Source organism: Gopherus flavomarginatus, chromosome 2 (genome assembly GCF_025201925.1).
Source record: "Gopherus flavomarginatus isolate rGopFla2 chromosome 2, rGopFla2.mat.asm, whole genome shotgun sequence".
Taxonomy (NCBI): domain Eukaryota; kingdom Metazoa; phylum Chordata; order Testudines; family Testudinidae; genus Gopherus; species Gopherus flavomarginatus.
Window position 1 is genome coordinate 96,283,032 of NC_066618.1, and position 22,847 is coordinate 96,305,878.

Below are 22,847 nucleotides of genomic sequence, written 5' to 3' on the forward strand. Positions count from 1 at the left end.
TGAAAAAAAAATCATAGTTAAGGAATAAAACCCTGCAAGTTAGAGTTTTATATTGGAAATGGTGTTTCAAATTTAACTAGAACTGCAGATATTGATTCTAGCAATGCAGTTCTTAGGAGTGAAAGATATTGATATATAAAGGGAAATTATTTGCTTCTTAATTCTACTTCTTAGCAGATACCTTGCAGGACTCTCACTCCTGGGTCTTAACCTAACATGAGATTGACAGAAGTCCCCTATTTCTTAAGACTTATTGACCTTGAGGTCAATGTCAGTGAAGTACCGTGCAAATCAGGCCCCACAATGGTCATAACACACGAAATACTGTTTTCTGTTCCAGTTGGTTCCTATGGTTGCACAGGAGAGAAAGACAAACAACTCAAGCTGATCCACACAAAATTTGTCTAGCTCATCTATCTGTGTTTTTATATTGCAGTCATCTCCATGATGCATATAACTTAGGCCAAAACCCTACAGTTCCAACTAAGAGCACAGAGAACCTCTTCTAAAGGGTTGTAAAGATCACTTCAAGATTCTATAGGAATGAACGGCTTCTGAGGGGAAGGTAGAGAATCCTTCTCTCCACAGCAAGACTACAGTCTGCAGGGAGACAGTTCCATCTGGATTTACTTTACAACACTAAGCAGGTGCCAATATTAAGTGGCATTCCTCTGTGGGAGAGCAAGCTTTATAGCTGTGAGAGGGGTGAGTACCTTGAGCTGACAGGCCAGCTCTAACAAAACAATGAATGATATATAAATAAACCACAACAGTTATAGAGCAGGTGAAAGATGGATGGGGTACTTAAAGTAAGGCTCTCGGGAGCTCAATGTGGTGTCTACGATTGGAAAACCTATACTGATTATGTACTTTGCATGGAGAAACAGGTGAGGCCTCCATGGACCCTCAAAAACTGAATGAAATATTAGCGTGAATGGTACAATGCTGCTGTTAATGGTTCCTTTGCTTACTGTTAGCCCAGGCAGTAAGGTTGTGAGTATTCAAGGCTCACTGACTATTGAGACTTGTTTTTCTTCTACAAATCTATTTTTCCATAACATAAATGTGCATATAAGAAGATGCATATGATTTCTTTAACAGAACAGCTATTAGAGGAATACTTACTAACTGGGACTACTCACTGTGGGTAAGGGTTGGAAAATCAGGCATATTGTGCTATAACAGTTATTGTAAATTGTATCTGACCAGACACACCTTAAAGTTTGCACTTCAGAGTTGCAACAACACATGACATATCCCATGGCGCAGATACTTCAGAAAACCTCATTTATAGAAAACCCTTGTTCATCATAAAAACCATAACAAATTCATCTCCATCGTTATTAGACCAGCACATGGCTGGTTAGAGGATTTGGGGAAGGAGTAGCATTATGAAACATCGGGCTACACCCCAGATGTAACTGACACATTGCACATACAGAGGGTGTGTGTGGTGGTGGTAGTGGCAGGGTTCTTTATCTTCCTTCCTTTCCAGTCTCCTGCTGCAGGAGTGAAGCCCAATTGGAGCCCAGGGTACTTTCAGCCTTAGCAATACATTTGTATCCATTTACTTTTCCAAGACTGTCTCCACAAGGAAAACATCTGGAAAATTATTTTTGTTTCATATGAAATCTGAATGAAAATAAAATAAATTTAAAATGAAAGCCTTTCATGGTGCTATTTTTGACATTCATCCACTCCAGCTCATCTGCGTGCACATATTTCTTTGCTTGGCTTTTGTTTTTTACCATTTATATTAGGTTTGTTGTCTCTCTTAAAATACACAAACTGTAAAAGTAAGCTTTTAATTTTAAATGTAACATTTTTAATTATTTAAATGAGGTGATGGAATGTGATAAACTTGTGACTCATACCACCAGAAGTGGCAGTAAATTGTTAGTTCTTATGACTGAAAGAGGCATACACAATAGCTGGACCAGAATTTTTTCCTGTTTGTCTTATTAATAACAACTACTTACTCTCATAGCATCTTTCATCCAGGGCTCTCAATGTACTTTATGTGTGTTAATAAATTAAGCCTCACAACAAAGGTTTAGAGAGATTAAAGACTAGATGGTTCTATTCTTACTTCGAATAGTCCCTTACTCCCTGATAGTCCCGTTAACTTCAGTCTTCGGTAGGGCTTTTGCCAGTATAAAGTACTACTTAACATGGAGTAGGAGTGACTTAGTTTGGCCCTAAATGATTTGACCAAAGCCACACAAGAAGTTGGGAATAAAACTCGATCTTTTGACTATACCAGTGCTTTGATGGCAAATGCATCCTTCTCAGGCTGGCACTCATGAACCAGAAAGTATCAGGATGGCAACAAACCCATTCTCTTTGCATAAGTACTACCATGGATATAGAATTTACAAGCAGAGAAGCACATATGTCATTTTAAAATCACATTTTAGTTTTAGTTTCCAAGGTTGTGTTGATAACAAAAGTAAATTTAAAAGAATTAATATTTTTAATTTCATTAAGCCAGATTCTCAGCTATATGAGGTTTCTACTCTGTGCTATGAGATGGGAGTCCATCAGGGACCCAGTTACAGCCCCTGACTCCTGTCGTTCCCTGGTTCAAATTAGAGCAACTTACTTGATTTAACCTGTGCCAGCTGGCAACCTTCCCCAAGAGACTGCCAGTTAGAGATAGCTGAAGCACAGCATACTCTGGCCACGTCTCCACCCCACCCAACATTCACTTACCTCCCTGGATTTCTATCTCCACTGTGGAAACTCCTGTGATAGATATTCCCTATTGGGAATATAGGGCCAGATTCCATCACCTTTGTACCACTAGAGTCTTACCAAAGGGGAAGACTGGGACAGAGAATCTGGCCAAAGAGATAAATAGATATATATATGCATATATGTATATGTGTATGTATGTCTATATATATGTATGTATATGTGTGTGTGTGTGTGTGTGTGTATATATATATGTTAGTTTCAACTCAGAATGCCTACAATTAGGCTTCGAAAAGCCAAGATTTTCAAAAGTGACTAGTGATTTTGTGTGCATCAGTCTTTGGGTGCCGAACTTGAGACACTTTAAAAGGGCCAAATTTTCAAAAAGTGCTGAGCATCCACCTGCTAAAAATCAAGCCCTTTTAAGGTGTGTCTTTAAGTACTTCAATAGGAGTGTCCTGATTTTCAGAAGCACTGAGCACCCAAAGATCAAGCCATTTTATGTAGGTGACTAACTATAGATTTGTGAGACTAATGTTAGCCATTCACGTTTGAAAATTTTTGGCTTAAATTATGAATTTCTGTTTTCCAGATCCCTCTGTAATTCCCTACAGATACTAATTATGGCTTGTCATAACAAAACCTTCTGAAATATTTGCTTCTCTGAAAGAATTCCACAGCTGACCCCTTGCTTGTATACCATCTGCTGTTAGAGTAAGAACACTTTCTCTTGTCACTTTCATTATTTTCCAGTACACCTGATGAAAACATCTGAGATTTATATAGACGTATTTAGCAGCTGTCTCGTACCTACTGTGAGGAATAAATGGAATTTCAACCTTTTCTCTAAGAACGTGTTTGTCCATTAGACAATGGTGAAGGTGTTTCTATTATGTTATGAATGATTTTCATTGTCTAACACTGTTTTGATTACTTAATCTGACTTTTTTTGTGTTTTGTCATGGCTGGTGATGCAGTTTGGTGTGGGGTCTTTTGTTCATTGGTTTTTATTTTGTAGAAGTGAGTACAAAGGAAAAATAAAAATTAACCCAGAAAACATTCTAAATATTATCTTAATCAAATATTCCCACAGTAATTTAATTTGAAATTAGGATTAGGGTATTAAATCTCTAAAAATATTGATAACTGGGTACCTGTTGATTGTGAGAACCACTCGCTGTCTTTCCTATCATATGTAAAGGTGGTGGACCTCAGGAGACATCTAGATAAACTTCTAATGAGTACTGGGGAGGAGTTCATGGTTGCAGTTGAGGTATATATTTAGGACTAATAAAGTAGAGAGGTATAGGAGAGCGGTCCTGGAAAAATGGAGAATTCTTGGGTCCTTGACCTTGATAGTAAATTTCTCTGAAATGCTTCTGGCCTAATATGGAGGTTTAGCACCACAGGGAGAACTTCAGCAACTTTAGTTCATGGATGAGAAAGTGGTGTCCAGAAGAGGAGATTGTGGTGAAGGGAGAATCTATATAAAAGGGATGGACTTCACCTTAAACAGAGTGGGACCAGACTGCTGGCACAGAAAATGAACAAGATTTTTGTGGATTTTTTAAGATAGAAGCTGGGGAAAAGCTGGCAGAGGTTGAGGAACACTCAGGTTGCACAAAGACTTCTGGTAGGGAGATCAGTAACAAAAGGCATCTTTGTATTAAGTAGAGTATGAAATTACAGCAAAAATGAAGGAGTGAAATTTAGGAAAGCTAACAGGGTGTCAGACTAAAGAGTTAAATAAAAAAGAAGCCGATGGCCAACCTCTGCCCCTCCCCACCACACACTTTACCCACACACGTACAAATCCTACAGGTGATCATATGCCAACACAAGAAGTGTAAAGCAAAAAACAAAAATCTAGAATTCTTGGCAAGGAAAGAGAATATTGGCATAGTAGGCATTATGGAAGAATAGTGGAAAGACAAAAACCAATAGGATATTGTAATGCCTGTCTATGTACAGGAAGGACAGATTAGGTCATAGAGCTGGGGGAGTAGTTTAGGGGCTATACCACTGGCCGTCTGGTCAGGAAACGGATATTGAGTGCAAAATATTTTGAGAGATCAAAGAATCAACTAAGTCTAATATGGCAGTAATAATGGGTGACTTCAGCTACCTTCAGCTGGTCAAATATCACATTGGGACAAGGTTTAAGGGAAATAGTTTCTCAAATCATCACATTAAATTATTGCTTCTTTGGAATAGTTAGTTCTAGAGCATACACATTGAGTAGCTATTCTTGTCTTAGTCCCAAATAAAACATAGGAATGGTCTAAAATAGCTGATATTGAGTCACAATGGTGGCTATAGGCCACCGACAGTCAAAGTAGTGACCACAGAATAATTAAGCTCAGTGCTCTGAGAGGAGTGCCCAAAATTAAGAAGTCAGTCAAAAGACTGAAACAGAAAATAAGGAAACTAAAATCCGCAGACTCAGCATGAGAGAAAGTTTAAGTGTTCTATTGTAGAACAAAGGCACAAAGGAATAAAACAAGAAAGGGAGTTGGAAGGCAAGAAATAATCTAGTATGGTTATATGGCAAGATTCATTAGGGATTTTTTGAGCCAAACAAGTGTCCTTCAGAAAGTGAAAATTCAACCCTGTGAAGTCAATAGAAATGTAAACTGCGGCAAGTATAATATCAGATGGAATTTTAGGAGGGCTGAGAGGGATTGTAAAGACCAATTAGCAAAAAGAACTCTAGGCCCTACCCCAAGAAAATAAAAAGTATATCAGGAACAGGAAATCTGCAAAGGAATCAATAGAACTAACATGGATCAATTAAGGAGAATAAGGATGCTGCAGAGAAACAATGATTTTTTCATCAGTTTGTGTCACAGAGGACGTTAGGGAAATACCTACTCTATACCTATCCTTTTCAGTTAGTGAAGATGAGGAATCATCAGAAACTGATGTGTCAAAATAAGAGCTGCTGGAACAAACTGATAAAGAGTAGCAAGACAAGCAAAAAGATCAGATTGCATTCGTTCATGAGTTCCAAAAGAGCTTAATAAAGTGAGCCAGCTGCTAACAAAAATGTGCATTCTCATAAAAATAGGTACTATTTCAAAAATGAAATAAAAGAGATTTAAAGACAGGTGATTAAAATGTTTAGCTGCACAAAAGAACAACTATATAAAGAGAGATTTGAAAAATTTGGGACTGTTGCATAGATAAAAAGAGGGCCTTGATAGAGATATGAAAAATAATGTGTTCCTGTTTACCCTTTGTGATAATACAAGATCCAATAGACCAATCAATGAAATGAAAGGTGAGACATTTAAAGCTTGATTTCAAATGGGTTAAAGCCGCTGTCGTCGTCGTCTTCTATTTTTCTTTGGGGGGGAGAAGTGTTTTTAGTGTGTATCACACAATATCATTATGATGTATCAGATCACACCATACGTTGTTACTTGTTTCCTGGGTAATTATGGTTATGGTTCTTCATTTAGCAGATCCGGGAAAATCAATTATATCACTTCCTTGTGGTTTGGAGCTAGGAGTAATAATTACATTTACCCACAAACAGCTATATTGTGGCTATAGAGATATGAAATGGGCTGTTACATCATTTCCTTTGTGGCACTGATAATCTCTTCTGTTAAATTTACGATACTATAAAATAGTAATGTCAGAGCTCATACATATTTGGCACATATTACTCCATATTGAACAATGTTTAAAAAAAACCTGGGCTTTTCTTTCTGGCATTACATTTTGCCGTCTGTCTGATTCCTGTACCTCCTGTGGTTGATGGTTGGAAATTGGGTGCTATGTGTCTCAAGTAAAAATCAACTAGGATGAACTTGGGACCTTGCTGTTTGTTTATGAACCAAAGAGAAGCTCCACTTGCTTAGATTATCATATTCCTAATTACATGCTAATTGAGATGGATCGAAGTCGGAACAAGAAATGTGCATTGTACTTAGAGTTTTTGCCAAATTCCCAACAGGCAGTCAAATACCTCCTTATTGGTGTCAAAAAGTGCAAGTGTGGCATGCCTGGTTCTCCATCACCTGCCCCTCATTTGGTCATTTAAGCCTCTGCAATGTGAATGCAAACACTACTATTTTGATTTGATAGTATTTTACATTTGCCTTTGCACTCGTATATGTATCATAAAAGGTATAAGGCACTCTAGAATCAGGTCTGTTTGCTACCTTTTGTAACTGAATTGGAGTATTTTGCTCATTTTGAATGAAACAGGCCCATTCATTTCCAAGGAAGAGAGGAAGACAAATTCTTGTTAATCCTTAGTAACCCCTTGACTATTTGTTTCTTTCTTACAAATCTCAGTACCTGATATTTGATTCCCAAAGGTTGTTTTTTTTTTCCTTAAGAATTACTTAATCCATCTTTGGGCCTCAACAATTCTCAAGAGCTTTTGAAGATCTAAGAGGATCAACGTGGATCCTTCAAACCAACTTGGAGACATTTACTGCATGATAGTTTTATTGACTGTGCTATTTTCAGTATTTCCTATACTTAGAATAGGAAATGCCATGGGTAGTGAAGGTCTAAGTATCTCAACAAATATAAAGTCAATACCATGGCACCATAAATGTTTTATTTGCTCCCCAGAGATGACCTGTGAAAGTCCTTGTGGCACGCTGCATTACTGTATATGCACTATAAGCTTGTAATAAAAGACTCCTACCTCAGAAGAGAGCAGAGATAAAGTTCCTATGGGAACCTTAATTTTGAATGTCACGACTCTCCTGCATATATGTCAATTTTAACATTATATTATGGTAGCAGTACAATATTTTAATATTAATTATACTTCCCTTAAACTTCCTTATATACTTTCTCTCTGTGCCAACTCATTTTTTAAACTGATTGAAGTTTAAAGAGTTAAGACTTAAAATGCAATTAAAAAGAGAAATAACATATTTAGCATCTACAATATTAACATTAACGGTGACAAGTATTTTCACTGAACTGAACATACCCAGATCTTCCAGGTACATACTTGAGTGGCTAGCCTGAGCTGCTGCCCCTGCTACCCTGACCATACTCCTATTTTTAGTTCAAGCTCAAGCAGAGCTAGCATGGGTATCCTACGTGAGCTGGGAATCACACATTGTCAGGACCAGGACATGGGTGGTCAGAGCAGGAGTTGGGAGTCAAGCAGGGTCAAATTACCAGGAGGTCAGAATCTGGGACAGGCTAGAGGCAAACCGAGGCCAGGAGTCAGGCAGGGTCAGGTTACCAGGAGATCAGCAGCAGGCAGTCAGAGCAAGTATCTCAGGGGAAGCAATCCAAAGCAGGGAGAACCCAGTTGCATGGACAACTTTCTGTTCATGTTCTGGGTTTACATAGAAGCAGTGAACTGATCAGGACACCCAGCATTCTGCCAATCAGATTGAAGGACTGGGATCCTCTGTCAGAGCTCTGTTCCTATCCTGATGACAGTTAGTAGGTCACTGTGTGGCAGGTTGGCGCTTACCAAGCTTTTTGGGGTGATTTGTATGGAATGTTTGTAAAAATGCAGGGGAGGTGTATGTTTTGCATGTTCCCAGGTGTGTGTGCCTCAGGACCCTCCCAGTCAACAAGGTACGTGCGCCTTCCACATTTCTGTTTAGAGTCCAGAATTTCGTGAACCATATATTCCTCATGTCCCTTGACCTGGCTAGGTCCTGTGAGGGAAAGTGTTTTTTGTGCAGGGTTTCAGAAGTGATACATGAAACACCAGGTGAACCTTCAGAGAGTTGTAGTTCAAAAATGACTGAATTAACCTGTCGTAGGATCTTGAAAGGGCCAAAGAATCGAACATGCAGTTTGGGAGCAGGTCTGTCTGTGTGGTGATGCTCTGTGGAGAGCCACAGAGTAGGTGAGGCCTTGCTGTTGATGCAGGTCCTCATGCCGTGTATAGTCTGCCCTTGCCTTTCCCAGGTGTTCTTTCAGTTCTTCCTTGGCCCAGTGAATCTGCTGTATCAGGTCTGAGGTGGCCAGGTTGGGAGAGGACATGGGTAATTACAGATGGAATCAGGGATGGTAACCATGATAGGCAAAAGACCAAAAAACCCAAAAACCCAACAACGGGTGGAGGAGGCTTTTTCCAGTAGACATATGGTCTGCATTGTTGTAGGCAAATTATGTGCAGGGGATAAGTTAAGACCAATCATCAGGGGGCAGTCATGAGAAAAACAGGGCCCACTGAAGCTGCTGTTGGTTTAAGGCTTTCACCTGAAGTAGATAATTCCAGTTTTTTATGCTCAGTGAATACCTTGACTGGGTGGTGAGCTCATTCCTGGTAGTGCTTCCATTCTGCAAAGGCGATTTTTATCACCAGGAGTTCCTTGTCAAGAATTTCATAGTTTAATTTTGTGGGAGTTAATTTGCTTGAATAATAAGCACACTGGTGTTACGCTCGTTTGGGACCAAGTTGCTGGGAGAGGACTGCCCTGATTGCTATACTGGAGGCATTAGCTTCTACAACGAAGGTCTGTGTGACAGTGAGATCTTGTTCTTGGATAAGATGTGTAGCAGTGATGTTACAGACTGCTGGCTTGTAAAGTCTCTGATGACTTCCAAAAGGATAGGAAGGTCCTCAATCTGTTGATCGGAATGCTTCTTTTAGTGTGAGTCCATAGTCCAGAGATCAGAGCAGGAAAGAGGCAAAATGGAGATGCTTCCAGGGTCTTTTATACCTTCTCCCATGTGGGGAATGCTCTCAGTCTTAATTGGTAGAAAATTACAGGCACAAGATGGAGTCCAAGGTCACATGAGCAGTCTTATGCCCTTACTTGCTTTGATGACTCACTGGAGTAGCCATTAACCATATTCTGGCAAAAGTATCTGCAGAAAGAGCCATCCGGGCAGAACAAGTTTCTTCTGTGGACCATTGTGAGAGTCAGTTGCCTTTGATGGGCCATCAACATAAAGCTGTCTGGCTTCAATGTAGATTTTATCTGGTGGGTGTTGCCCAGGAATACACCTCATATGTAGGATGGCAGTACATAGTCAATATTTATTACTTCAGATAAAAATTATGCATGAATATAAACAGGATAATTATACTCAGCAAATCATAACTTTTCCATTGACACCTTAGATGACACACTCCGTAAAAGATTTGTTGCAATTGTATAACAGTGGTAGCAACATTGATATACATGGTCATATTTCAATCATACAGCATCACAGTAGGAAAGACAAGTTTCAGCTGATTGAGTGAATGCTGGCCCTAAGGAGACCAATGGAATTGGGCATTTTTCCAGAGGAAAGCAGCAAGGGGCTCAATTTGTTTTGAGAAGTTCAGGATAAATTGTCGATAAAAATGGGCAAATCCCAGGATGCATTGCAGGTCATGTACTGTGTGGGGAGTCTTGGACATCCTGGGCCTTCCCTGGGTCCATCTGGACCCCTACTGGGGATAAAATAAAGTCCAAGTACTCCATGGAGGCCACATCAAAGGCATATTTCTTGAGCTTGGCCGTGCTGCTGTAAGTGTTCCAGAACAGCTAGGACATGAGCAGTATGCTGTTTAGAGTACTCAGAGAAAATCAATATGTTATATAGGTAGACTACTACATATTGGTCCAATATGTGTTGGAATACATCACTTATAAAATGTTAGAAAGTGGTTGAGGAGTTGCTCAATCCAAAGGGCATTACAAGAAGATCACAACAGAATCCATCATTGACCAAGTCGTAATCTTAGTGGATTTCCTCCCAATACTAGCTTGATTTGCAAAAGGTCAGATTGGTTAGGACTCTAACTTGACATCTAGTATAGTAAAATATGAAAACATTTAGATCCAGGCAAGCAAACTATGAAGAAGAAATTCCAAAAAATATTAAATACAGTAGAACCTCGAAGATACAAACATCAGAGTTGAGAAGTGACTGGTCAACTGCACACCTAATTTGGAACTGGAAGTAAGCAACCAAAAGTAAACAATCAGGCAGCAGCCAAGACAAAGAAAGCAAATACTGTACATTACCTGTATTGCATCTTAAAGGTAGACACATCTGGGCTTTCACAACATTCTCTTTGAACTGGATCTGAGCCCGCTCCCTGCAGTTTCTCCAGGTGCATGATTGGCCTCAGAGCTGCCTTGCTCATCACCCCCTGCCATCTCCCAGCAGGGCATGCTAACCCCCCACTTCCAACCCAAGGCAGCCTGAGCAGGCAGAGCAGGAGCAGCGCCAGGGTCCTATAAGCCACAGGTGCTGTTTTCACCCCCCCCTTCAGCTGGGAGGGAGACAAGCTTGCATGGCTCAGTCCAAGCCCAGGAACGAAACTGCTGCAGCCCAGACGTGCTGATGCTGCAAGGAAGCTGCTAGCATTGGGTCTACCACATTTGGGATGTGAGCTGCTGCTCTTGTGGCTGGAGCCTGGCCTGGAGCGTGAGCTGCTGGTGCCGAGCTGCTGCGGGCATGCTGTGCTCTGGAGGAGCATCTCCATTTTAAAGAGCCACAGCCTGCACTGTGCACCCACTGATGCAGCCCAAGCTTTGCCTGTGGCTGCGCTCTTGGGTCCTGGCAGCACCTCTGGGAGCGCGAGGGGCAGGGAGGGAGGGACGCTGGTGACAGATTCTCAGCCACTGCCTCTGCATGCCCTGGAGAAAGGCAGCTGCAGGCTGGCACTTGTAGTGCCCAGGGTATGGGTCAGGCCTGCCCCACAGCCCAAAGGCAAGAAACAGGAGTAGAGGAAGGAGCTGCTTGCAAACCAGGCGTTGCTGCCAGGTTCCTTAGTGCCACCTTTGCAGAGAGCTCTCCCAATCTCAGCTGAAAGGCACTGATTGTAGGATAAATATGAGCAAAGGGGTAGTAATAGAAGAGCATCCCCTCAACTGAATCAGCCTCTTTGGCTTCTTTGAAATTTTCACCCTTCGTTCTAAATACAGAGGCTTCTTGAGCAGTTTGATGTGACATGATATTGGCCTTGCAGTAAAAGCACATTTGAGGACAGTTCTCTGGCCTCTGAAATGATTTCAAGTATCGTACTGTATGAGAAAGCAAAATGGCAAGCAGTGGGAAGCGCAAATGTGTCACACTTTCAATTGACACAAAGCTAGAAATATTAAAAAAAAAAACAACTTGATGATGTTAGCATCAGCAAAATAGCAGTAGAATAGGGTATCAGGAAATCACTGATATTCAGAAAAGCCAGGAAGAAATAAAGCAATTTGCAAAAGAAGCCAAAGACAGTGGAACAGTAAAAAGCAGGTGTATAGTATGCAAAATTGCTGCTGCAGCTGCTTTTGATAACGCAGTGCCTCTGTAGTTTTGCAAAAGAGAGATCGAAAGGCACTCCTACAAGTGGTGTGATGGCTACAGAAAAGGCAAAGTTACCCTCTGGAGAAATGTATCCAGGCAAAGGTGCGGACCATTTTAAAGCAAGCACAGGGTGGCTCTGTCGGTTCAAAAATTGGCATGGAATACAGCAGTTGGGGATGCAAGGAGAGTCTCCGACAGTTGACTCAAATGCTGCCGGTGAATTTAAAAACACTTTCATATCGTTTATTGAACAGCATGAACTTACCCTGGACCAAGTGTTAAACTGCCATGAGCCAGGCCCGTACTGGCTCCTGCTTCCAAACAAGACTCTGGCAGATAGTTCAGAAAAACAGGCAAAGAATTTCAAATCCAGTAAAGATCAAGTCTCACTGATGGCTACTGCTAATGTAAGTGGGGATTTCCATCTCCCATTGTGGTTCATTCACAAAAGCGCAAAACCTCACTGCTTTGCAAACCTCATTACATCAGCTCTACCTGTCCATTACTACAGCCAGCGCAGTGCTTGGATGGATAAAGGCATTTTCTCAGTCTGTTTTTTTAAACACTTTGTTCCACTTGTTAAAGATTATCTTATATCAAAATCTTTACCTAGCCGAGCTGTGCTCCATCTCATCTTGCCATTTAAAATCTATTGATGGAAGATGGAAGCATTCAGTGTTTGTTTTTGCCACCAAACATCACAAGTTTCATTCAGCCAATGGACCAAGGCATTACGGACAACATAAAACGTTGATACAGGCAAAACCTCTTATGACGGTTATTACTGGGATCAATGCGGTTTGAATCTTGCACAGATTTTCGTAAACAGCTCACAATCAAAGATACTGTCTATGTGTGTGCTGAGTCCTGGTGAGATTGGCTCTGAGTCTTTGAGATACTCATGTAATGCATTTTGGCCAGGTATTGATAACGCTGAACCAGATAATTTGGAAAATAATGATCAGATGGAAATTAATCAACTACATTTTTCTGAAGAGTGACAGCTTTTGGATATCACTGTGGAGAAACAGGAGGAATGGCTAAACATGGATGAACATGGGAATGGACACCCTATTCTTAGCAACCATGAGATAATGTAATTGGTACGAGAAACAGCATAACTGGACAGTGACATTGAAAGTGATGGTGACAAGGAGGAGGAGAACACCAAGAAGATTCCACACATACAAGCAGAAGAGTGCTTCACTACCTGTCTTCAATGGCTTGAATAACTGTTTGTAGCGACACCAATGAACCTAATGATGCTTCAAGAGATACGCACCTTGGCAGTAAAAGAGCCTGTTAGCAACTTCAGACAGAATACCATTAAAGATTTTTTCAAGTCTACATAGTTTATCCTGTCGTAATTAAGCAGGAAACTTAAGTTTGGATACTTTTTTTTATAATTGTCATTATAAAGACTGGTGCCAGTAAGTTTTGCTTTAGCATTTTTTTTAGTGCTATTGAATAGACATTTAAATCAATGGGCTTTTGTGTTGGCATTTTTTTTATGGATGATGAACAAGAAGCAAGAGAAAATTACTTAAAAATGAAATCCAGTACTGTGTTAAATGGAAAGTACTAAAAAATGGAAAGTTTTTTAAAAGAAGATTTGACAAAGTAAGGAAACTATTTTTGTATTTGTTTCATTTAAATTAAGAAGGTTAAAAGCTGCGTTTTTCTTCTCCATAGCAAAGTTTCAAAGCGATAGGAAGTCAATGTTCAGTTGTAAACTTTTGAAAGAACAACCATGATGTTTGTTCAGCTTTATAAACAACGTCCATTCATGTGTGTGTAACTCTGAGGTTCTACTGTAATATTAACGCAGCAGATGCCTGAGGATGGCAGCACCCCATCAAATTATATCTTCTGGGGCTGGTTTCCATGGCCTTAAACTATGCAAAGTGAATACAAAGTGGGGGTAGGACTCTCCTAAATCAGAATGGTAGCAAGTTGCATCCACTTGTCATTTAATTTTCAAAAGGTGTAAATGAGCACCGCAAGGTGTGAAGTAGTGGAGGATCAGGCCTCTTGTTCCCACTCTATACTTCCGTCTCCAGAATTTATTTTTCCCTGATGGATAATGAGAGTAAACATTAGCTCATTCACTAGGATGGTATGGGAATAGGTGGTGTTGCGTCATGAGACAATGTGTCCATAAGGATCACCCTCAAAATTGATAGGATGCTTGTAGGGAAGAGACAATGAAGACTCAGTCATTCTTCTTGTTGTTTTCTATTTTGGAAATCCCAATAATAGAAAAAATGAAACAGGAAATTGCATATTTATTTGACATAATACTGATGATGTGAGAAAAAAATTAACTCTTCTGCCAATTCCATTGTTTTGGGGCTAATTGATAAGCATTGCATCACTCCAAAAAAAGAGACAGAGGATGGAACTCAATATATGGGTGTGAGGATTAATAACTCTGGAAAGGAAATATAAGAGTGATAAGGGATTCCAGCATATTAGAGAAAACCATCACACCGAGAGGGAAAACTCTCAGCCTGTCTCGCTGAAATCTCTGCATGAATGTTCAGCATTTCACTCAGGCACATCTTTCACTTGAACCTCTCTCTAGGACCCTGGATAAGTCTAAATCTTGCAGATTTTTTCTGCATAACATCTCTAAGATATGGCCTTGCCTATCCATCCACACATTTAGAACTTTCATCCAGGCTGTAATCATCTTGCATGTTGATTACTGCAACATCTTTTTTACTGGTCTTTACAAATACAACCTTGCTCCACTGATATCCATTCAGAATGCTGCTGCAAAGATCATTTTCCTAACCCATCACTTTGACCATATCACCTCTCTTTTTGCATTCCTCCCCTGGTTCCTTCTTCTGTATCATACATGAAAAGTAAGCTACTTGTCTTCACTTGTAAGGCCTATCCCCACCGTAACTATCATCTGTCATTCAGTATTGAGATATTATTGTCTCATTGTTTCCTTGTACTCCTCTCTAAGGCAGTCTATCTGTCCATCTGTTGTCTCTTTTCTTATACGTAGCTTATAAATTCTTTGGAGCAGGAACTGTCTTTTTGTTCTGTATTTGCACAGCACCTAGTCCACTAGAGCCCTCAGCCATGACAAGAACACAAGTAATAATAATAAAATCAACCCTGTATCAACTACGAAAATGAGGGGGAAACATGACTACATCTTAAACAAACCTTCTGTGTGAGTGAGAACAAATTAGATAGATTGATGATGAGTAGAGATACAGAAGAAATAAACTTTTATTACTTAATTTAAGCGGAAAAAGGGGTGTATGACATATGATTCCACGAAGATAAGAATTTTTGCCAAGTGTTATAAGCAGCAGTCTGTATTAACCAAAAAAGAAATTAGAGACAGTGAAATTGGGAAAATCCTTTAGCCCTGTCTAATTCTTATAGAGTTTTATAGCTATTTTATGACAGCTAATGTTCTTTCTAAATGTTTCATTTAGGCCTCAGTCCAACAAAGCCAAGCACACGTTCAACTTTAAGCACATGAGTGTTCTCTTGGCTTTGAGTTAAACATATACTTACCTGCTTTGCTGGATTGGGACTTTTAAAAGAATTAACTAAATCAACATGGATCAAGAAAAACTTCCTTATTAAGACTAAGAAGAAAAGAGCTGATTTTTCAATAATATTATTGGGTAGCTAACGGACTTTCTTTCTCTGATATCTTCCATCAAATATGCTTTGTACTTCTAACTGCCAGCTAAACAGAGTAACCTCAGAAAATGAGACTTTTTGACACTACTTTTTTAGCAATGAGATTTTCCTAGCCATCCTCTCTATTAAAGTTAGAGACCATAACTCTGTTCAGTCCCTAACAGATAATCCACTGCCACACTGGTCACTATATCAGAAATTTAAAAATTGGCTGGCAGGAGCTTATCTATATTTAGACTTTCATTAACAAAATTAATGGTTTTAAAAATTCTGATTATGTCATTAACATACCAATGGTAGAATAATGGAAAAAAATATAAATGGGTAGCCAGAGGAAAAATACACATCTGCCTGGGATTTGGAATGGCAAAAACCATCAGTGTTTTATGTTACTATTAATTAGATATTTGTTTCTTGATTAAAAATAAAAAGGAAAAACAAAAGTTCCATTTGTGATTGATGACAGGTCCACTGAAGATATACCCTTGGCAGAGCTATGGCATATACTCCTTATAAAACACACATACGGACCAAACAAGGTGTAATTACCCATTTAGCCCTCTTAAAGGATAATAGCAGAACATTGCATAGTTTGTTCCCTAGCAAGTTCAAGAACAATTGAATAATGACAGAAAAAACAGGAAAGTATATGTTACCCGTACGTTTTTAATATCTTTATGTAATGTAAATGGTTAAAAAATGTGGTGCTATTTACTAGTCCCTTTTGGAACATTTATATACCTTATTTGAAATTAAAACTGAAAAAAATAATCAAGGGCGTCTGAAACCATTCAGTGTCTATACTGGCTAAAAATGTGCTTATTGGGGGTTTCATCCACAGTTGCATGGAGGGTGGTTTGAGGGGAGTGCCAGTGAATCTGTGACTCTGCAGAGCCACCTATCAAATCCATGGCTTGTCATGTCAGGTTACTACTCTTTGTGCACATTTAGCCCTGCTGGCTGGCATATTTGAGAGGGTGAGTGGCGGGGCAGAGATAAGGCTTTGTCCACTTTCTGTCCACTCCCTGCCTATTATTATTTATTATTAGTAGTAAATAATTATATTATGATAGTACCCAAAGGCCTGGGGCCCCATTGTGATGGGCGCTATACAAACAGAAAAGAACTGATCACTGCCTGAAGGGTTTAAAGATGGTGGGAGCTCCTCTACTTGGACTTAACCCTGCACACCTGGAGCCAAGATCTAAATGCCTATGCGTTCAGTAAGAATATCTGCAGTAAAGCCTTCTAGTGATTTACAGTAATATTACAACTTGGAAATTAAACTGAAAAAAAATAAGGTCAAGATTTTCAAACTGAAATACTGAACATTAGACACAAAAAAACTTATTTAAGCACTTCTTTAGATACATAAATAAGTTTTAGGTGTCTAACATTAACGTACTTCATTTTGACAATGTTGGCCTGCAGCTAATTGAAAATTTTAGTGAATTAATATTTTTCATAATGTCTTTTTGTGACGGTACTGATGTTGCCTATTTTCATCTTGAGTCTACTAATTAATTATATTTGTGGTTTATGTATGTGCTTTTTTAGGTGCTGCACAATGGACTTATCATGGAAATGGATCATCCAACAGTAGGGAAGATAGCTGTTCCAGGTTGGAATATTTAATTTTTCTTTCTAGATAGAACTTTTAAAAAAATGAAGTGATGTGTTCTGGCATTTCAGTCTTGTGAATGGATGTTTGACTGACAGTTGACACCTATGCTCATGTTTGTTCTACTAGCAGGGCAATGGGTATGTAGAGGACCAGTTCATGAATTTTTTAGTTTGCTTCTCCTAAAATATGAGCATGAATTTGGTAGTGTTTGCAACCTCTCACTGTTAGAAATATTACTGTTAAAGCATCTATATGAATATGGTTTTGATTTAGGTTTACTCTGGGTGTTGCATAAACTCTTCTTTTAGGCCTTTTTATTGTAAAAGCAAAAACAAAATGGGGGCCACTCATCCTGAAGCATGGTCTTTTGCTTGACAGCAGGCTCTGCAATGAAAATGTCTGGTTAGCTGTTCTTACTTCTTTACCAAGGAGTTTCTGAGGACTATAGGAGATGTGAACAGGCCCTTTATGTTTTTTCTAATTGAGACTGGACAAGCAATCATAGTTGGCCTAAGTCGTTTTCCACCGAAGTAAATGGTAAACTCTTATCGATTTCAATAGGAGCACTTAGGTCAATGCTGAACACTCAAATCTTGCTGCTTCCCTACACCTCCCTTTCTCACAAATTTCCCTTTCCCGCCTCCATGCAGAGCATCTTTCAGCTTTATTTTTATAATGTTATCTCTTTATGTAAACACGTTCAGTGCCAGATACTAGCCCCTGATACATGCACCCAATTCCCATCAATTTCAGCTCAGTTCACACACATAGCTGTAGGAAGAATTTGACCCATAAAGTTTTTCTTAAGTTGCATATCCTGGAGTCACACAGGGTTACAGAAAAGAGTTTTTTGAGAGGAATGAACCCTATATGATTCAATATATTCCTGCATGAATAATTTTTTTGTTTGCTTCATGTTTGGTCTTTGTCACATATTGTGTCCCACATTTGGGCCTCACCAGGTTGAGAAGTTTGGGAGAAAATACTCTAATATGTTCCCACAATTCAAATGAGCATTTATGAAAATGTACCTCTTAATATTTTACTCTTCAAGAGAAAAGTTAAATCCCTTTTGTCTATCTAAAATGAAAAGGCAAGCAAGGTTTTTGGTTTCAATTAAAAAAAAAACAGGTAGAAAAGCCTTGCAGATGGCAACAGGAAAAGTGTGTAAATTTTCATGTTGCATGCAATACATAATCTATCTTTGAGAAAGAAAATACTCCTTCAGGGGCAAAGTTAAACTGCAAGAAGAGAAAGGAGATGAAAGGAATGTTCTAATGTCTGTCAGCAGAGATAGAAAGCACTGGCAGGAAAGAGAGTTTTCACATAGGTAAGCTACCGCACTTCCCGAATCCTTATGGTTTTTTTTACTTTATTAAAACTCAAAACTTGTGACAGTGCAGTGAAACTAAAATAAATCATCTTATTCTCTAATGGTTTGCTATTTAGATGGGCTTCTATAAAGGACTTTTTGTATTAAAGCAGATGGCTGAAACGATCATTGGACAGTTGAACAGAAAAAGCAGAATTACTTCCTATCTTGGCATGGAGCAGGGGAAGGAGAGTAAACATAACGACACCGTATGGCTCTGCCCGTAACTTGGAAATGACATTAAGAGCTTGATTACTGTTGAGGGTAGACGTTAGGAGCATCCTTCAATTACCCAGGTCAGAGATACATCTTTGGCTTAGAGTGAAAACTGCACCAAAGCAACCTCCAGTAGGCAATCCCATCATCAACATCCATTTAAAAGTATTTCTAAGTAGTTTCCAGTGCAATTATATTCAACTGTTAGATAGAGACTACCTCCACTGTATGACTGGTTTCCACTTGAAGTTGCTTAAGACAGATTTCACTATAGATGCTGGACAATGAGTCTTATATTGCAAACACATATATCCATAATAGTATTGGGGGGAGGCTATGGACCCTAGGCCAAACTGGAGTGACTTTTATCTCTAGTCCACATCTAAACAAATTTTAATAGATGAAATAGGTGAAGCAGACATCACACCTGAAGTTCTTGATAGCCTTTTGTGTTGCTAAGCAAAGTTCTGAATGCAGCAATACACTTATTATGAATGAGTGAGTACTCATGCTAGAAGATTTTTATCATTGAATTTTGTGGCGGGCCTCTGTCTTTCTATTATATTGGGTTGAACCAACACCCTTATCCAACTCCTCCCCCCACCAGGCTGTGGGTGAGTTCAAATACAGATCTGGGTCTTCATTTGGGTTGAAATCTTGGCTCCCTTAAGTTCACAGGAATTTTGCCATTTTCTTCAGTGAAGCTAGGATTTCACCTTTGAATTTTATGATGTAGGCCCATCTCTTGATTTTAACTATCTTTTGAATATTGCTTATAGGGCTACTACATTTGTTTTTTCTTCCATTTAAAGGCAGGATTCCTAATGCTTCTTTCTTGTTGTAGTCCCCAGTTGAGATATACTGTGTGCCAGAGAGGTGGCAGGCATTAGTTCTGCATATTTTCCCATGCTCTTAAGGAATTTAATACTTAGAACAACACATCAGGTGTTGATAAGTTTTTGTGGTGGAGGAGGTAAATTGTTAGAAATATATTCGTAGTCACTTGTGTTGTTTTTAATCGAGATATAACTTAATAGTTTGGTATTTTCTACTTCTAGAAGGGTGGTAATATTAGTCTTTATTTAAGGATGTCTTTGTACATACATGCTACTGCTATTAGTAAAAGTATTGTTAAGATCTTCTTGTATAGATTTCAATATAGATCTTAGATATAGAAGAAGGAAGCTCATTTATTCTGACTGGCAAGATGGTTTTTCAGAAAGCTGTAAGAGAATTTTAAAAAAGATGAATAAAAATGTGTGTGGTTCTTTGCAGGTTGATTGTTTTTACGTGGTCTTAATTAACGTCTTCATTCAGCACTCAGATACCACAGTCGTAGATGCCATATAAGAATCTAGTGAGATGGATGGATACAGAGAGATCTGGAAGAGGAGTTAAATATGTTTAAGAAAATAAATGGAAAGTACTACAGACCCTTTGAGGACAGAAAAATAATGGAAGAGAGAGGTTAGCTATAGGAGAAAACCCAGATCTCACTGGATGGTATTGGGGCAGCCAAATTAAACGAGTGAACAAAGTTGAGGAAGCCTTGGAATTTTATTTAACCCTACACTTTTCTGGTGAAGAACATCAATTCATTTTCCACCAACGCATTTTCTTTTGCTTTGTGTGGGCCACTGGGCAATGTATTTTCAATGGCTACATAGGGTATAATATACACCAACCCCTATTTTTTTTATAGCGTGAACTATTGTCCAAATCTGTCCAATTATGGTATATTTCATATATGACTTTGAAAGCCCAAATAACAACTTTCCCAACATCTGCATTATCCAAGATACAGTTTGGCCTTTAAAATCTTGCCTTTTATCACTATTTTTTTTAAATAGTTAAACAACAATAACAAAAAACTAAACCTGTCAGAAATATATACAATCCACTTTACTAACCTTTTAAGGTAGAAAAACTCATGAGAATATCTGACAGGTCGGCTTTCCATGAAGCTTGACAGGTCGGCTGTCCAACCCTGACACCACTGGTTTGAAATTGGAGTTTTCGGTCTCCTAGATGAGCTGCCTGCTAAGGCTGATGAGTCCTACTTTCCCAACAAGATTTATTTTAAGGTGGTCTTTATTTGCCTTGAACATCCTCGTCATAGGGCCTAAGTGGCATGGTTGAAATTTGGAAAGGCTAGTATGGATTCATGCCAGAAAGGATCACAATTGATGCCATATTTGTGCTACAAATTCTCATGGAGACATTTACAGAAAAGAGATGGCAGTTGGATGTGGTCTTTGTGGATCTGGAGAAGGTGTGCAATTGTGTACCAAGAGAATTAGTTTGGTGGAGTTTGCAGTGGAGAAGTATGCCAGAAGGATATGTCTATCTTATCCAGGATATGTATGATGGAGGGATTACTGTAGTCAAACTAAATGGGTCTACAGTAGAGCATTTCCAGTAAATGCTGGCCTGGAATGGGTTCAACATAGAGCCCCATTGTGTTTGCAGATATCATGGATGTGATAAGTGAGAGTCTCTGGGGAGCGGTGCCTTGAAACATGCCGTTTGCTGCTGTAATGATATATGTGTGAAACATTGAACAGTAGCAACTTAGTTTTGCATGGGCTGGACTTAGAGTGAAGGGGAACAGTCCTATATTTTGCATTCTGGTACAGGCTTCCTTCAGTGTCTTGAGATTATTTATATGTGTTTGAAGGATTGATCCAGACTCAGTGCAGTATTCCTTTTTGGTGCAGACTCAGCCTCTGTGGGCTAAGCAAGTCACCTTACATATGGCTTATCTTTTCCATGAAACAGGACAAAAGCTCCTCCCACTTGAATCTGGGGCTATGTTCAGAGCATCTACACTGATTAGCCAACCCACTGTGTAGAACTGTCCCTTTTTCCTCTATTACTTCTCTTGTCATTGTGGATTACAAATATATCGTGTGAAAAGAAGAGAAGAATATTTTTGTTCATAATCAGCCAGTTCTTACTGTCCAATTCATTCTTGGGTGTCATAGTCTAGGACTGGTTACATGGTTAGGTGGTTCCATGGTAGCAAGTTGTTATATCACAGTTACAGAAAAATAATGGACATCTGGTTAAGGGACAGGATGGGGTGTCAGGAAATCTGGATTGTCTTATTTTTTGTGCCACAGACGACTTTGGGTCAAAATAACAATTACATACTTAACAGGAGTGTTGTTTTGAGTCTTAATTTATTAATATTTGAAAAACACTTTGCTGTCTTTAGAAGGAAGGTGTTATTGAAGTGTCAAGTCCTTTTTTGATATATACCTCTACCTCGATATAACACTGTCCTTGGGAGCCAAAAAATCTTACTGCGTTATAGGTGAAACCGTGTTATATTGAACTTGCTTTGATCCACTGGAGTGCGCAGCCCCCCGTCCTCCTCCCCCGGGTAGTACTGCTTTACTGCGTTATATCCAAATTTGTGTTATATTGGGTGGCGTTATATTGAGGTAGCGGTGTATTTATTTTGCCCAGGAAAACAAGGCAGATTGATTGTAAAGGCGAAAACTGTGATGGGATTTCCTTGTATTGAATCAACTTGCCAGAAACCTCAGACTGTTGTTAACTATGCCGTCTTCTTTTCAATTTTTTAGTGTTGGGAAAGGGGAGAAGATGCAGTAGGATTAGATATATGGCAGAGACAATTCATTGAAAAGTGCTGTCCTGCATTGAGGGATTTTGCAGGAAATTAAAGAAATCTGCACTACGATACATTGTTTCCTGCAGCTAGGAGATCTCGCGCTACAGGAACAACAACAAAATAAAATATCCCAGCAATTCTCTACAACAGTCCCTGCCTGAACTTCTGATCCTGTCTGCTTCTCATCATACATTCTTGGTGTGTTTTTGTGTGTGTGCGTGTGCATAGCTAATGTTGACTGAAAAAAATTAATTTCACTTCACTATTTATGGCACATTGGAGACAAACAGCTTCACCAGCATTACCGTTACCTCATTTGCCTTTTTTAGTCATCAGCACTGACTGTTTATGTCTTTTACATTTGCAGAGCTGATTTCAATTTTGAGGAATTC

At 39.2% G+C, this 22,847-nt stretch overlaps 1 protein-coding gene across 3 annotated transcripts in view; it reads left to right on the plus strand.

Moving 5' to 3' along the window:
• SUGCT (succinyl-CoA:glutarate-CoA transferase) overlaps window positions 1–22,847 on the plus strand; it is a 477,812-nt gene that overhangs the window by 404,157 nt on the left and 50,808 nt on the right. For all 3 annotated transcript variants that reach the window (XM_050937744.1, XM_050937745.1, XM_050937747.1), the window contains one exon: window positions 17,164–17,227. In XM_050937744.1, coding sequence (XP_050793701.1) covers window positions 17,164–17,227 — 64 coding nt within the window. The remainder of the gene's footprint in view (window positions 1–17,163; window positions 17,228–22,847) is intronic.